The sequence below is a fragment of the Varroa jacobsoni genome, unplaced genomic scaffold (genome assembly GCF_002532875.2).
Source record: "Varroa jacobsoni isolate VJ856 unplaced genomic scaffold, vjacob_1.0 scaffold_1282, whole genome shotgun sequence".
Lineage (NCBI taxonomy): Eukaryota > Metazoa > Arthropoda > Arachnida > Mesostigmata > Varroidae > Varroa > Varroa jacobsoni.
Window position 1 is genome coordinate 118,023 of NW_019214184.1, and position 11,270 is coordinate 129,292.

Below are 11,270 nucleotides of genomic sequence, written 5' to 3' on the forward strand. Positions count from 1 at the left end.
TCTACGTCCAATAGTATATTACAGTTTGCAATGAGCAGAAAAACTTTGCGTTGCTCTATCGTTATCTAAGTGTGTAAAGATATATCTAAAGAATCCCACTGATTACGCTACATCAGTGGCTTTTTCTTTACTCATCCCCCTACTTAATATCTGTGCCTATCTCAGAATATCTTTACCGCTGCGCCACTAGTAAAAGCAATAATAATGCCATCATCGTTTTCTTTTACAGTGAATACAACCAATCAAAGTAATCAAGCAGTAAACCAATGCGCTATGTTTACAAAATGGAGCAAAAACTTCCCTGCTCTTCTACTGTCGCACTCAAATCCGCCTACGATTTGCCCAAACCAACTAATCAAAATACAATGTAAACGCATAGATAAACACAGACACGCGCACGCATACGCGTAAACAGAGCGTCGGTGACTGATACTACCACTCCTGTGAAGTTTGTCGTCTATATGAAAAATACCATAGATAATCGGAATTTCTGCGCAATAACAACGCGTCCGACGTAGGGCTACACATTCAGGACGCGATCTTACCCCGTCCCGCCCGTTTTCCTATTATACTGATGATCATAGATGGCCGCGTCAGTCGTCGCTCAGAATTTTTAGTTATGCAAATTCATCCCTGTATATTTATATTGTTTGATTAAATAGCAGAATTTCGATCTAAGCCAGCGTTACATACGAAGCCGCATCGCGAAGAGCTTTGTCGTAGACTCATCGATATCCAGACAGTTATCAACAAAGACTAGCCGCACACTATGCCGTTGAACGTTGTCTGCTCTGCCCCCCCCCCCCCCCCCCCAGATAATTTGCTAAATGATCGACTGGGTAAAAAGGCAGATGCATGCGCGGGTAGCTCGCCGGCCCTACAAATTTGAGCGGTCCATCTAACACGAGTTGTTCTTGTGCCGGCCACCGAGTGCGACTGAAAGATACCTGCCTGCAGTTTTCAACCCATTGATACACTGATGAGAAAGTGTCTTAGTCATTCGGGCCCATCAGCTCGAGTCAATTCACCGTCGGCTTTCGAAGGCCATTCAACTCATCGTCTAATAAATGTAATAAAACAACAACAAGCGTCGCGATAACAATGGCAGCTAGTGGCACCATCATGTAATAATCATCACGTAACGTTATGCGAGCGTGTATGGGTATAATACGACCTCGTGTGTTGCCGTATAGTCAACCCGTTATGTCTACTATAGCATAGACAGCGGACGACTGCGTAACAACGCTGAATCGAGATTTGCCTTTCGGTTTGCTCTGTAGCCGTCAAGCTTTATGCTAGTAACCCTTAAGTTATTTCATATCTAGACGTCTATTTTTTTCTCTCTCATGGCCACTTTTAAATTCTGCGGCGCTTCTCGTCAAGAATGGCCCGCCGCGATTATACAAACGACACAGCGACATATTATCTAACGAGATGCTTTCGATATCTATTAGATTGATCAGCTTTGTTCCACAAAAAGCCTTTCACGGCTAGACGTAAAAATTACGCGGAACACCTGTTACCTGTACGTGTCGTTCCACCGAATCATCATCGTCTGCTTAGGAAACGCGTAACATTTATTTGACAAGAACCAAATAGGTAGGTAGAGCTGTCGTACCGTTGTCGTTGAAACGCATACTGAAAACATTTACGCAGAGGTCTGATGTTTTTCATCGCACTTGTCACTTTCTGTAATACTGTATAGATACAAAGGCTCTTTCGAGTTCTCGTCAAGGGAAATTTTGAAGGTAAATAAGATATTTTTAATATTATTGACGTAAAAATACGCTTACGCTGTGCTATGTTGATGGAGGCCCAGAAAATGACGTATGCCGGAATTCGTGAATACAGATCTATATACGAAGTAGGTATCTAGCCTGCAGAATGGGAGGGGGGCGGGGGCATGTAACGTTACGTATGTAATATTGTTATGAATGTCTTTAAAAACATTTTTTTAAGCTTCGAAAAATTTTTTGCTCAATGTAGAAATGTTAGACGATAAAATGTGTATCTAGACAAACAGAGATTATTCAGAATAACCGTAATACTCCAGTTGTTGCAAATTAATGCTCTTGAACGCCAAGTGTGTTGTCAATTGGCCTTCGTATATATAAAACGGAACAGAAAAAAGTATCTGTTTCCCTTACGAGTAATCTCATAGGATTTTTCCACTCCGAGACACACATACAAAAAGCTATTAAATGCACCTAACGCTGCGAAACGGGTACATTTTGAAATTTTATTGCGATAATAGTAATAATCGTAGTCGGGGTTCGAAAAATGAATTTTAATTTTTAACAGAAAATGCGCAACTAGAAAGACATAGTAAGCTAAAAAAAAACATCAACTTAGAGAAAATTCATCCAAGACGAATAAAGGCTGTTTAGCTACCTATCCCCTCAAAGGTATTCGAAACGGCAAAAAGCAGGACGAGTTCAGTAACAAATTCCGGCCCTCGTGTCCCTTTCTTCCTCAATTTGACTGTATTCAAAATAAACAGCAGTAATCACTGTATAGCTACATTTAATAGTCCATGGGCTGATTAGGGAGTGATTGTAGGTCAGCATACCTATGCAGTAACAGGGTTCGATCAAGCTAGAATGGACGTATTATCTTGATAGCGTCATAGATGCCTTAGATTGCGTTCCGATGGTGAACATTGAGCATCATCGTTTTTGTCGGTTAAACGTTTGCTTGAACTTTTTTTTCCGTTTAAATCACGAACGGCTGTGGCTGTTCTAAGGGTTTTGATAACGATAACTATAATGGCCCTCCAGTCAATTACATGTGAAGTGCTTTATCAGAGAATCGATCGCTATTGCTATATATTTTTTATCATGTGTACCCATGTAGCCCAGTGGTTATTAAAATCCGCCTGTTACATTTGGCTCTCTGGCACTACGACCCAATTTACTTAATAGTGATTTATCGAATGCAACATCTGTTATAATTATAGTCCAGAGGAATATTCATAGACTGATCCTTGTATGTTATTCTTCGTTCGTCTTAGAGTACAGTGACCGTATTTCTCTATCCTATCCTATCCTATCCTGACCTATATTCCTGTATCATTATCAAGCGTTCCGTCCAACGTCCAGGCACATATACGTTTTAAATATCATAATTTCGTAATATGCGGTAGTCACAGTGTATATATATATATATATATATATATATACATATATATATATATATAACATAATTTTTATGTACTCCATCGTTTTTGGCTTTTCAGTTGTGTTTCTCAAGTTCGACGAATTACGGAGGATAACCTTGACGGGTGGTCATACAGAGTCATCTTTTCGGCGGTCACTCTTTCGGGACGGGATTCAAACGGACCTGTTCTGTTTCGTACGGTCGGTGGGATCTTCGTCCAGTTTGGTGACGGCCAATTCAGCAAAAACATATCATCGTATTGCTAATTTGGTCTTGGTGAGAGCGGCCTGGCATAGCTGCGGCATCTCGAAATCCGCAACACGACGGTTTGCCCGTGCTGCACACTCCGAAGTCAGCAACGTACATCGGTGGTCAGTAACATCTTACATAACATACAACCCTGCTGCATATGCTGTTCTCCTTCTAATCTATTTGCACACACGCCCACTGCTACCTATTGAGTTTTCCTAGCGAATTTGAACGTTGGCTTAACCTTTTGCTACCTGTATCTCTCACCACAACCTGCTCGATCACTTCAGCTGATTAAGTTGCAGTAAGGTATTGTTTAAAAAATTAAATCTTTTTTTACAACAAATACGAAATTTATTAAAAATTATTTAAAAAAAAACATTAGCAGTTGTCGACGCTAACCTAAATGTCATCCTGTGGCGTTTGCCGCTAGCCTGAAGCTTCATCTATTAAACCGTATAAACGAAAATGGAGCAATAAGTTGACTTTATTGAAGTAGTATTTTTCAAGTTTTATTAGCGCCAGCCGGCGTGAAATAGAAAAAATGTAATTTAATTGGTCTGATATTTTCATTCGTTAAAAATGATGTTTGCATTAGAATACCAACCGAGGCGATATAGAATTGTCAGGCTAGACGTTTAAGGCGTTTAGGTTATGCAAAAGGCGAATTTATGAAAAACCGTGTTTCTAATAAAGGAAAAAAGGTCGGCTAGTTAAGCTCTACGATATTTTCAAGCTTAGCTTTCACTTATCTATGAGCTATAATGTATGGCTACTTTTAGATGCCATAAACGTACTCAGCGTTCTGAGCACGAACTGAGGGTAAAGGATCTGAGGTAAAGGTGGAGTGATTGTGAGGTTAGGTTAGCCGCTACTAATCTTGAATACAGTTCTTTACTTCTAAAGTACTATTTTAAAAATAGGTTGTCTAAATCTAGCGACTATATATATATCTGATTAGCTAGGTAGTTGAAACAGACAGAAAAATAGGTGAACGCTTGTCACAATCTTGCTTGAACGATCATATTTTACAAATTCACTGAAATAACACATCGCGAACATAACAACTCTCAAACCGACGCATATGACTTTACATAGAAAATAAGCTTCGTACGTTTTTTGTCGCGTCCCTTTCCAAATAATTTTCTTATATACGTGAGTTTGCACTAAATCATAAACGTAAACGTTCATGTTACTGCCGATCAAAGACGACTGTGAATCCACTTGGACATCTGTCACATCAGAAAAAAGAAAGTCAATAACTATACACTTTGAGGAGATATGTAATTTATTAATGTTATTTTTATTATTAAATAACGATACCTACATAGTTACAAAAGAAGTTTTTACACTTCGGCATCATCATCATCATCATATCGTTTTTTAATCATTACTGCCATCATTATGAGTAGTATTCTCCTAAGCCATCTCACCTAAGTAAGGCACATAACTCATCTATTATACATTCGCAAGATTTTTAGCCCTTCCGTACCGAGTAATTATACACACGTTGCCAATGTCAGTCAGTAATAGTTGATACCTCTAGAAATCGTCCATATGAGCTCGGCTCATTGCCGAATAGCTATCAATGATCTACCATGTTCCCAGTTTATTCCGCACTGATGGCATTAAACCCCATGTGGCACGGGCGATGGTAATGTGGGTTGAAACGGCCATCTCCTTGAATTTTTTAAAACGATTCTCTCCGGGTCGTTGCACCAAGATCAAATACTGCTTAGCTTCGTCGACACGTATCAATTGTTGCTCGTTCATAGCCTACGTATTGAATATACCCTATAATATGTTCACTTATATTTTCATTTTTGACATGCGCGGTCTAAAACGTGTTCGTAATAACTATGTATTTTTTTTTTATTAACTTTTTGGTGAATCCAGCGGCGTTGATTGGCTGATCATAACCAATGAGCAACGGAATCACGTTTAACTAGATACATAATTGTTATGTTGTTATAACTTAAAAGCCTATTAGGGCTGGTTGTACTACAGTTATAAATACAGTTTAACTATTGTTATTATGATTACATTAAGTTTTCACACTGTTGGTACTTAGAATACATGGGAAATTCTCTCGCGGCACATAAAAAAAAATCGAATTAAGCATTAAGATGCGTTTCATTCTATGCATACACTCAGGACTCGAATATGTTTTACGTTTAACTGCAGACTGATTCTACTTATATCAATGCGGTACTGAGGCTCGCTTGAGCTTCAGTAATTACCTTATTGTCACCGAGGTATCACTGCGGCTTATGGAAGAGGCTCACTATTTCTCCAGGGGGTTGAAGAAAACAAATTATTCTATACACAGCCATATAGTAAATGCAGTACAGATATAGCTGTCTCCAATCGAGCAGAAAAGTCATCATAAATAATAATCATATGTATATAGATACATATAATTTCTCTCACATTTGTTTTCTAAGTGCCGAGTAAATATCATCTATACGTAACACTATCTAATTATACGTATAATTACTTTATTATTATTAGGTTGATAATTGTTTTTTTTTTTACTATGAACACACTCACGATCGCACACAAACATTTATATCACCTGCATGTGGGTCGTCTGAATTTACCTTAAGCGAACTAAAATAATCACTCGACTACTTTTATCTACCGTTCTAGTTGGCACAGCACCGCTCAGTTCGGTGACGCTTGTCTAGCCTTCGTTTTCTAACTGGAAGGGCTTCATTCTCACAATATCTACTGTTAGATTCCCTGTGTTTTTCAGCGATGTTCCCTTTCGCTGTACAAGTAAATGCATTTCCGCATAATATTAAGTGCGCTACAAAGACATTATTTGCAAATCGGTTACCTAAATGTCGAATTTATCCATCGGCAGAGTCGTTGTTACATCCAACTCCCGCGTATTGCTTTTAGGCAGTACATTTTTGTTATTTTCAAGCTGTTAGTTTGTGTTTTGCCTACAGACTAACTGGTTCCATAAGGGCATCAGTCGTACTACTGACGCTAGTAATTTCCGCAGCGTTAGAAGGTAACGAGGTTGGAGATTCCACCATTGTTACCCCTGCTGCTGTTGGAGTGTCTTGCTGCTGCTGCTGCGTGGTCTGTGAAACTTCGGTCGAGGTAGGCGAAACGTCGGATGATGTTGAGGACCGTAGCGATTGTAGTGTCAAAACGTTTCCGGGGGAGGTTAGCGATATCGTGGTTGTTGCCGACACGTCAGGCACATCAGAGCTCGTTGCTCCGCTGTGGGCCGTAACATCTAGTTCGACAGACTGATTTGATTCTGTAGCAGTTTCATCTGCCCGTGCAATTGGCTTTGTATCAAATGAAGTGTTGATAGTCAATGAAGACGGTAATGGATTTACGTCTGAGGTCGTTACGGTAGCTGTCACCTCAGACGAAACTTCATCTGAAGACAAATTTGTTTTATTTGCCGCCGGTGCCTCGGTAGTGGAGGAGGGCTTACTAACAAGTGCAGGATAAGGCTGTTCTTGGGTGGATTCTGTTGAAAACCGACTCAAAGCAACTCGACGCTCCGAGGCACCTTCTTTTCGGACTTCGATAACGGGCGGCTCTGTCTGAGCGGCATACAGCTGGGGTGGGGCTATCGTCGTCGTACTAGGTGGGGCACTTGTGTCTTCGACCGCGGCTGCTTGTTCTGTCGGAATCACGGTTGGTACGGACTCTGTGGTTATTTCTCCACCATCCCTCGATTGGTCCTCACGTCCTAGTTCACTTTCCTTTGAAAGTATTAGCAAATAGTTAACTTTCTCACTTCAGACAAAACTTGTATCGTGCTTGAATATAAGTTGGTGTCTGTGGAGATGAAAATTGTTTATATACTATAAATTCTAATAACCAATAGTGATAACGAATAGAATTACTATTAACAGAGCAACTGTCTTTCAACACGAATGCAGACTATATCAGACATCTGATACGAACCACCAGTTTAAGAGTCGTTGTTTCGCTCCCATCGCTGTCTGCAGCCGGGGGCGACAACGTCGAATGTGCCCCGTCTGATCTGTCTTCGACAGGGGGGGGTGTAGATGGCGCCATTGTGGTCTCGGGTTCAGCAGGCAAATAATATTTCACGTGTGACTTGGTCACATTGTAGAAAGACATTCCCGTAACCTGAACAAAATTAAGTCAGTTAACCGATACGCGAATAATGTCTATTAAACAATGAAGTAGCGCTGAAGACATACGATCGGAAAGTTAATTTTTATTCCAGAACTAATAATTAAATTAGCTCTTGAATTTTCACTTCGCATTTATTTTACATCCAGTTAAGCAGTGACCGGAAATCCTTTGGTCTATTTAAATATTTAATGCATTAACGATTCAAGTTCTTTATTGATAAAATAATCATACGAGAATAAGAAAGAGAAAAGCTCCTAGAAAATCATTAAATCAAATACCCGTTTTTTTTGTTTCTCTGCCCTAGGGCTATACTGAAACGTCGTGTCGATTGAAAAGCTTTTACATCGCCTATTTTTCGGCGGAATATTAACACCGCACAAAATGCAAGCTACTTACCTTATTGATCCAGGGCTGCATGGAATGAACACTGGCAAAGATCGTTGGCTGTTTATTAAATCGCCCACAGTACCTTTGGTACGAGAGTAGGCCCGCCAGCTTCCATTTGTCGACCGCAGATAGGCACATTAAGGGCGCTCCAATATCAGTCTGTAAAGCGTCGACGAAGACATTGCAGTGCATAAAGATTGGGAATAAGAACGAGAAGTCAGGACCAGTTTTATTCTCTAAAGATAATATACCTTTACATTGTAATTGGGGTTCTAAGTACTGTTGACAAATGTTCAATATACCGCTTAGCATTATCAGTAGCACGCATTACGTTTTTTTATGCTTGGAAATCGTATCAATTAGTATCAATAAATAGCAAGTGTATTCAGTGTCTATCAGTGACCATTGTGGGTCAAATTTTTTAGTGCTTATAGGACATGAGACAGGAAAGGTGTAAATCCGTGCACTAAACAACAAATAATTAAAATGTTAAGCAAATGGTCGCAACGAACATCGCAGGGCTGACGGTTTGCGTTTCCGCTAAGGTCGGCAGAGGCACAAATCATCTGCTGGGACACTTGCTTATCGTAGATCATCTCTTGATTGCACTGCGCAGAATCGTTAATAACTAGTGGCATTTTCGAGACTGTTGTGGTGTAGTTATGTGAACGAGCCACTCCATTGCCTATAAACAAGTGGGTAGCATTAAATCAAAGCGTACCGATATTTTTAATAATGCATTAATTTTTAATAAATTTACCGAAATGTAAAAGGTCATTCTGACCGGCCGCGTACAAACATTCTGCCTGATTCGTGCTCTCAAATTGCACAGCTCCCATATCTTTATCGTGAATGAAATTTTCGATAAATAAATACTTGCACGCACGATGCATAGCTGAATATAAGGACTCCTTAAAAATTCAGTACGATTATGCCGATGGTATGAGGCATGTCACGCTATTGACGTACCATATGAGTCAACGAAACACGTTATTCCGGGAACGAGGACGTCCTTATAGATGCAAACGGGACGAATTCTTTTGTCAGCTATGGTCATCGGTATTTTAGCGCGAATCTACAGCAATCATTTCAAAGCAAAGTTAGATTTTTTGATCGCAAACCTATCGCAATTGCATGTGTAGCCAGAAATGATATTGAAGCGTCTATCTATGTGCTGGAAGCTTATGAATATCTGATACCGCAAAGCAGGTGTGCTTATATAGTACTTCACTTTGTCCAAAATTCCAATGTTAATAATATTATAATTTGTAAGGGCCAGCAATATGTGGCAAATTTCGTGAGAACTGATGAGATAAGATGAACATCACCGCGGTACTAATAGGTCGTCGAAGTCTCTTTACAACAGTGACAGAAATAACTAAAGTCGTTTTCAGGTGCTCCGTAGGTAGAATATTAAACAAAGCATTTAGTGGCAGAAGTTACCACAAAGCTATCGGCAATCGCGCGCGTGTTCTAAAATGCTATAAGGGACCTAAGCGTACCACAGCAACGTCGTAATCTGGTAAGATCTTAGATCGAAATTGCGAGAAATGCGGATGATAGAAGGCACTGCGGGCCGTGAACTCCTGGCGTCGTCTGTCTCCCGAGTGCGATGAATAGATTTTCAGCTGATCAGGATTTGTTACTTCTAGACCTATGGCATGATCAGAAGAGTTGTTGGTTACTGAAATAGTAAGTTCGCTGATTGCATAACTGACGTTTCAGGAACTGATACTAGGTATTATGTAGGATTCATGTGTAATATTTGCCAACAATCAATCACTTTGGTACACAAGGTACTAGAAAATTCGCCACGAATGAGACATACTTTTAAGGCAGAGTGCCGATGTAATAAGGTGTTGCGGTGTGATAACCTGCCCATGGCACGCAGTCGAATTGTTTGGTCCTACTACAAGCACGAGGTATGACCAGGGAGTTTCGTCAGTGTCACTGTCCACAGCACCTGTCTCACGCCTACGGCGAAGGAATTCAATTTGACCTTTATGCGTGCACTCTGAAAGATCGAAAATAATACAAATAGGTTACAGTATCATCATATAAGTAGAATGTCACAGGAACGTAATCGATGTCTTGTTGTCTAATTTAGGTCCAGTTGTTCGTGAACCTAGTGTATAACTAAAACATATCAGATAGACTTAGATCACAAATATATATATCTGTGGTAAGTTATATTAGGTTAGTTAAAGTATTGAAGCTGCAGCGTGACACGATAGATTTCATTATATTCAACTTACAATATTCCGCTTAAGCCATGTTCAAGCTACGCAATCAACAAATTCCTATACTATAAATTGGTCTGTCTCTCTATGTTTCAGGTTTTATGTCCGGTATCGCCGTTAGCTATTCTCCCAGCATGCTCCCAGCATGAACCTAGACCAAAACGTGTCTTTAAGACTAACAGTCTTTGGTTTATCTGTATTTACATCTGGCTGATCCTTGGCCTAGGTTATCTCAAAGCTGCTGATTCGGTTAACTTTTTTAGGGAATTTCTGTAAAAGCCATGATATGCATGTGCTCGGTCATGTACCCACGCCATTCTTTTATGGACGACATGCGCTGCACTATAACACAGGTGTAATAAATATAGGAAATAGAACTTACGCCCCGCCTTTTCATCCTCCCGCCCCCTAAAAGCAGCAAAAACCTAAGAATTACACACTTTAAAAAACAAAGTGGCTTCTATTTACCGATTTCTTGGCACTGCAGACGAACCGCTAAGCCACTACAGGACGAGTTTCCTTGGACTCCAGCAGAAAATAGTGCCGATGAAGCTGTCTTACTTTCATCCCACGATGCCCACTGCGTGCCATTGAGTTCCAATTTGACCTGGATAAACACGTTTTAGTTCATAAAAGGTTCGATAAAAGTGTTTATTTAAGAGAACTGCTATTGGGTAACGCAGTTGTGACAAACCAAGCCACAAACTTCGAAGTACACATTTATACACTTTTTGCCAAAGATAGCAAAGCGAGATAATGACTGATGGCTAGCTGGTGACTGGCGAGAGCATTTGAATTGAGACCGGCAGACACTACTTGCTTAGAAGCAAAACTAAATGCTAATTGATAATTGTCGGAATGCCTCATCTAGCTTTAATCATTAGCCCCATAAAAAGTGAAAATAGGTTTCCCAAAAATGTACCTGTTCGTAATTAGCAGCTCTTTGAAATCCCATTTCTTGGCAGACAGCGTCGCTCATTCTTGCTGTGAAGTTATCTCCGCACAGAAGAGTAAACTGTTGCTGCATTGGATCGAATACCTATATTGTCCATTAGAAAATGCATTGAGTGGAAGCACGCACGCTATATATATATATATATATAT

At 40.0% G+C, this 11,270-nt stretch overlaps 1 protein-coding gene and 1 long non-coding RNA gene across 4 annotated transcripts in view; one reads left to right on the forward strand and one right to left on the reverse strand.

Moving 5' to 3' along the window:
* LOC111268414 (uncharacterized) overlaps positions 1-3,960 on the forward strand; it is a 47,021-nt gene extending 43,061 nt beyond the window's left edge. For both annotated transcript variants that reach the window (XR_015314204.1, XR_002685212.1), the window contains one exon: positions 3,236-3,960. This is a non-coding gene — a long non-coding RNA (uncharacterized LOC111268414). The remainder of the gene's footprint in view (positions 1-3,235) is intronic.
* Positions 3,961-4,670: 710 nt separating this feature from the next.
* The window catches only part of LOC111268412 (uncharacterized), a 59,020-nt gene continuing 52,420 nt past the window's right edge, over positions 4,671-11,270 (reverse strand). For both annotated transcript variants that reach the window (XM_022847394.2, XM_022847395.2), the window contains 9 exons: positions 11,089-11,205; positions 10,635-10,773; positions 9,755-9,940; positions 9,429-9,580; positions 8,896-9,001; positions 8,439-8,611; positions 7,936-8,085; positions 7,342-7,530; positions 4,671-7,136 (listed from right to left, as the gene is read on the reverse strand). In XM_022847394.2, coding sequence (XP_022703129.1) covers positions 6,354-7,136; positions 7,342-7,530; positions 7,936-8,085; positions 8,439-8,611; positions 8,896-9,001; positions 9,429-9,580; positions 9,755-9,940; positions 10,635-10,773; positions 11,089-11,205 — 1,995 coding nt within the window. In that variant the 3' untranslated portion in view covers positions 4,671-6,353. The remainder of the gene's footprint in view (positions 7,137-7,341; positions 7,531-7,935; positions 8,086-8,438; positions 8,612-8,895; positions 9,002-9,428; positions 9,581-9,754; positions 9,941-10,634; positions 10,774-11,088; positions 11,206-11,270) is intronic.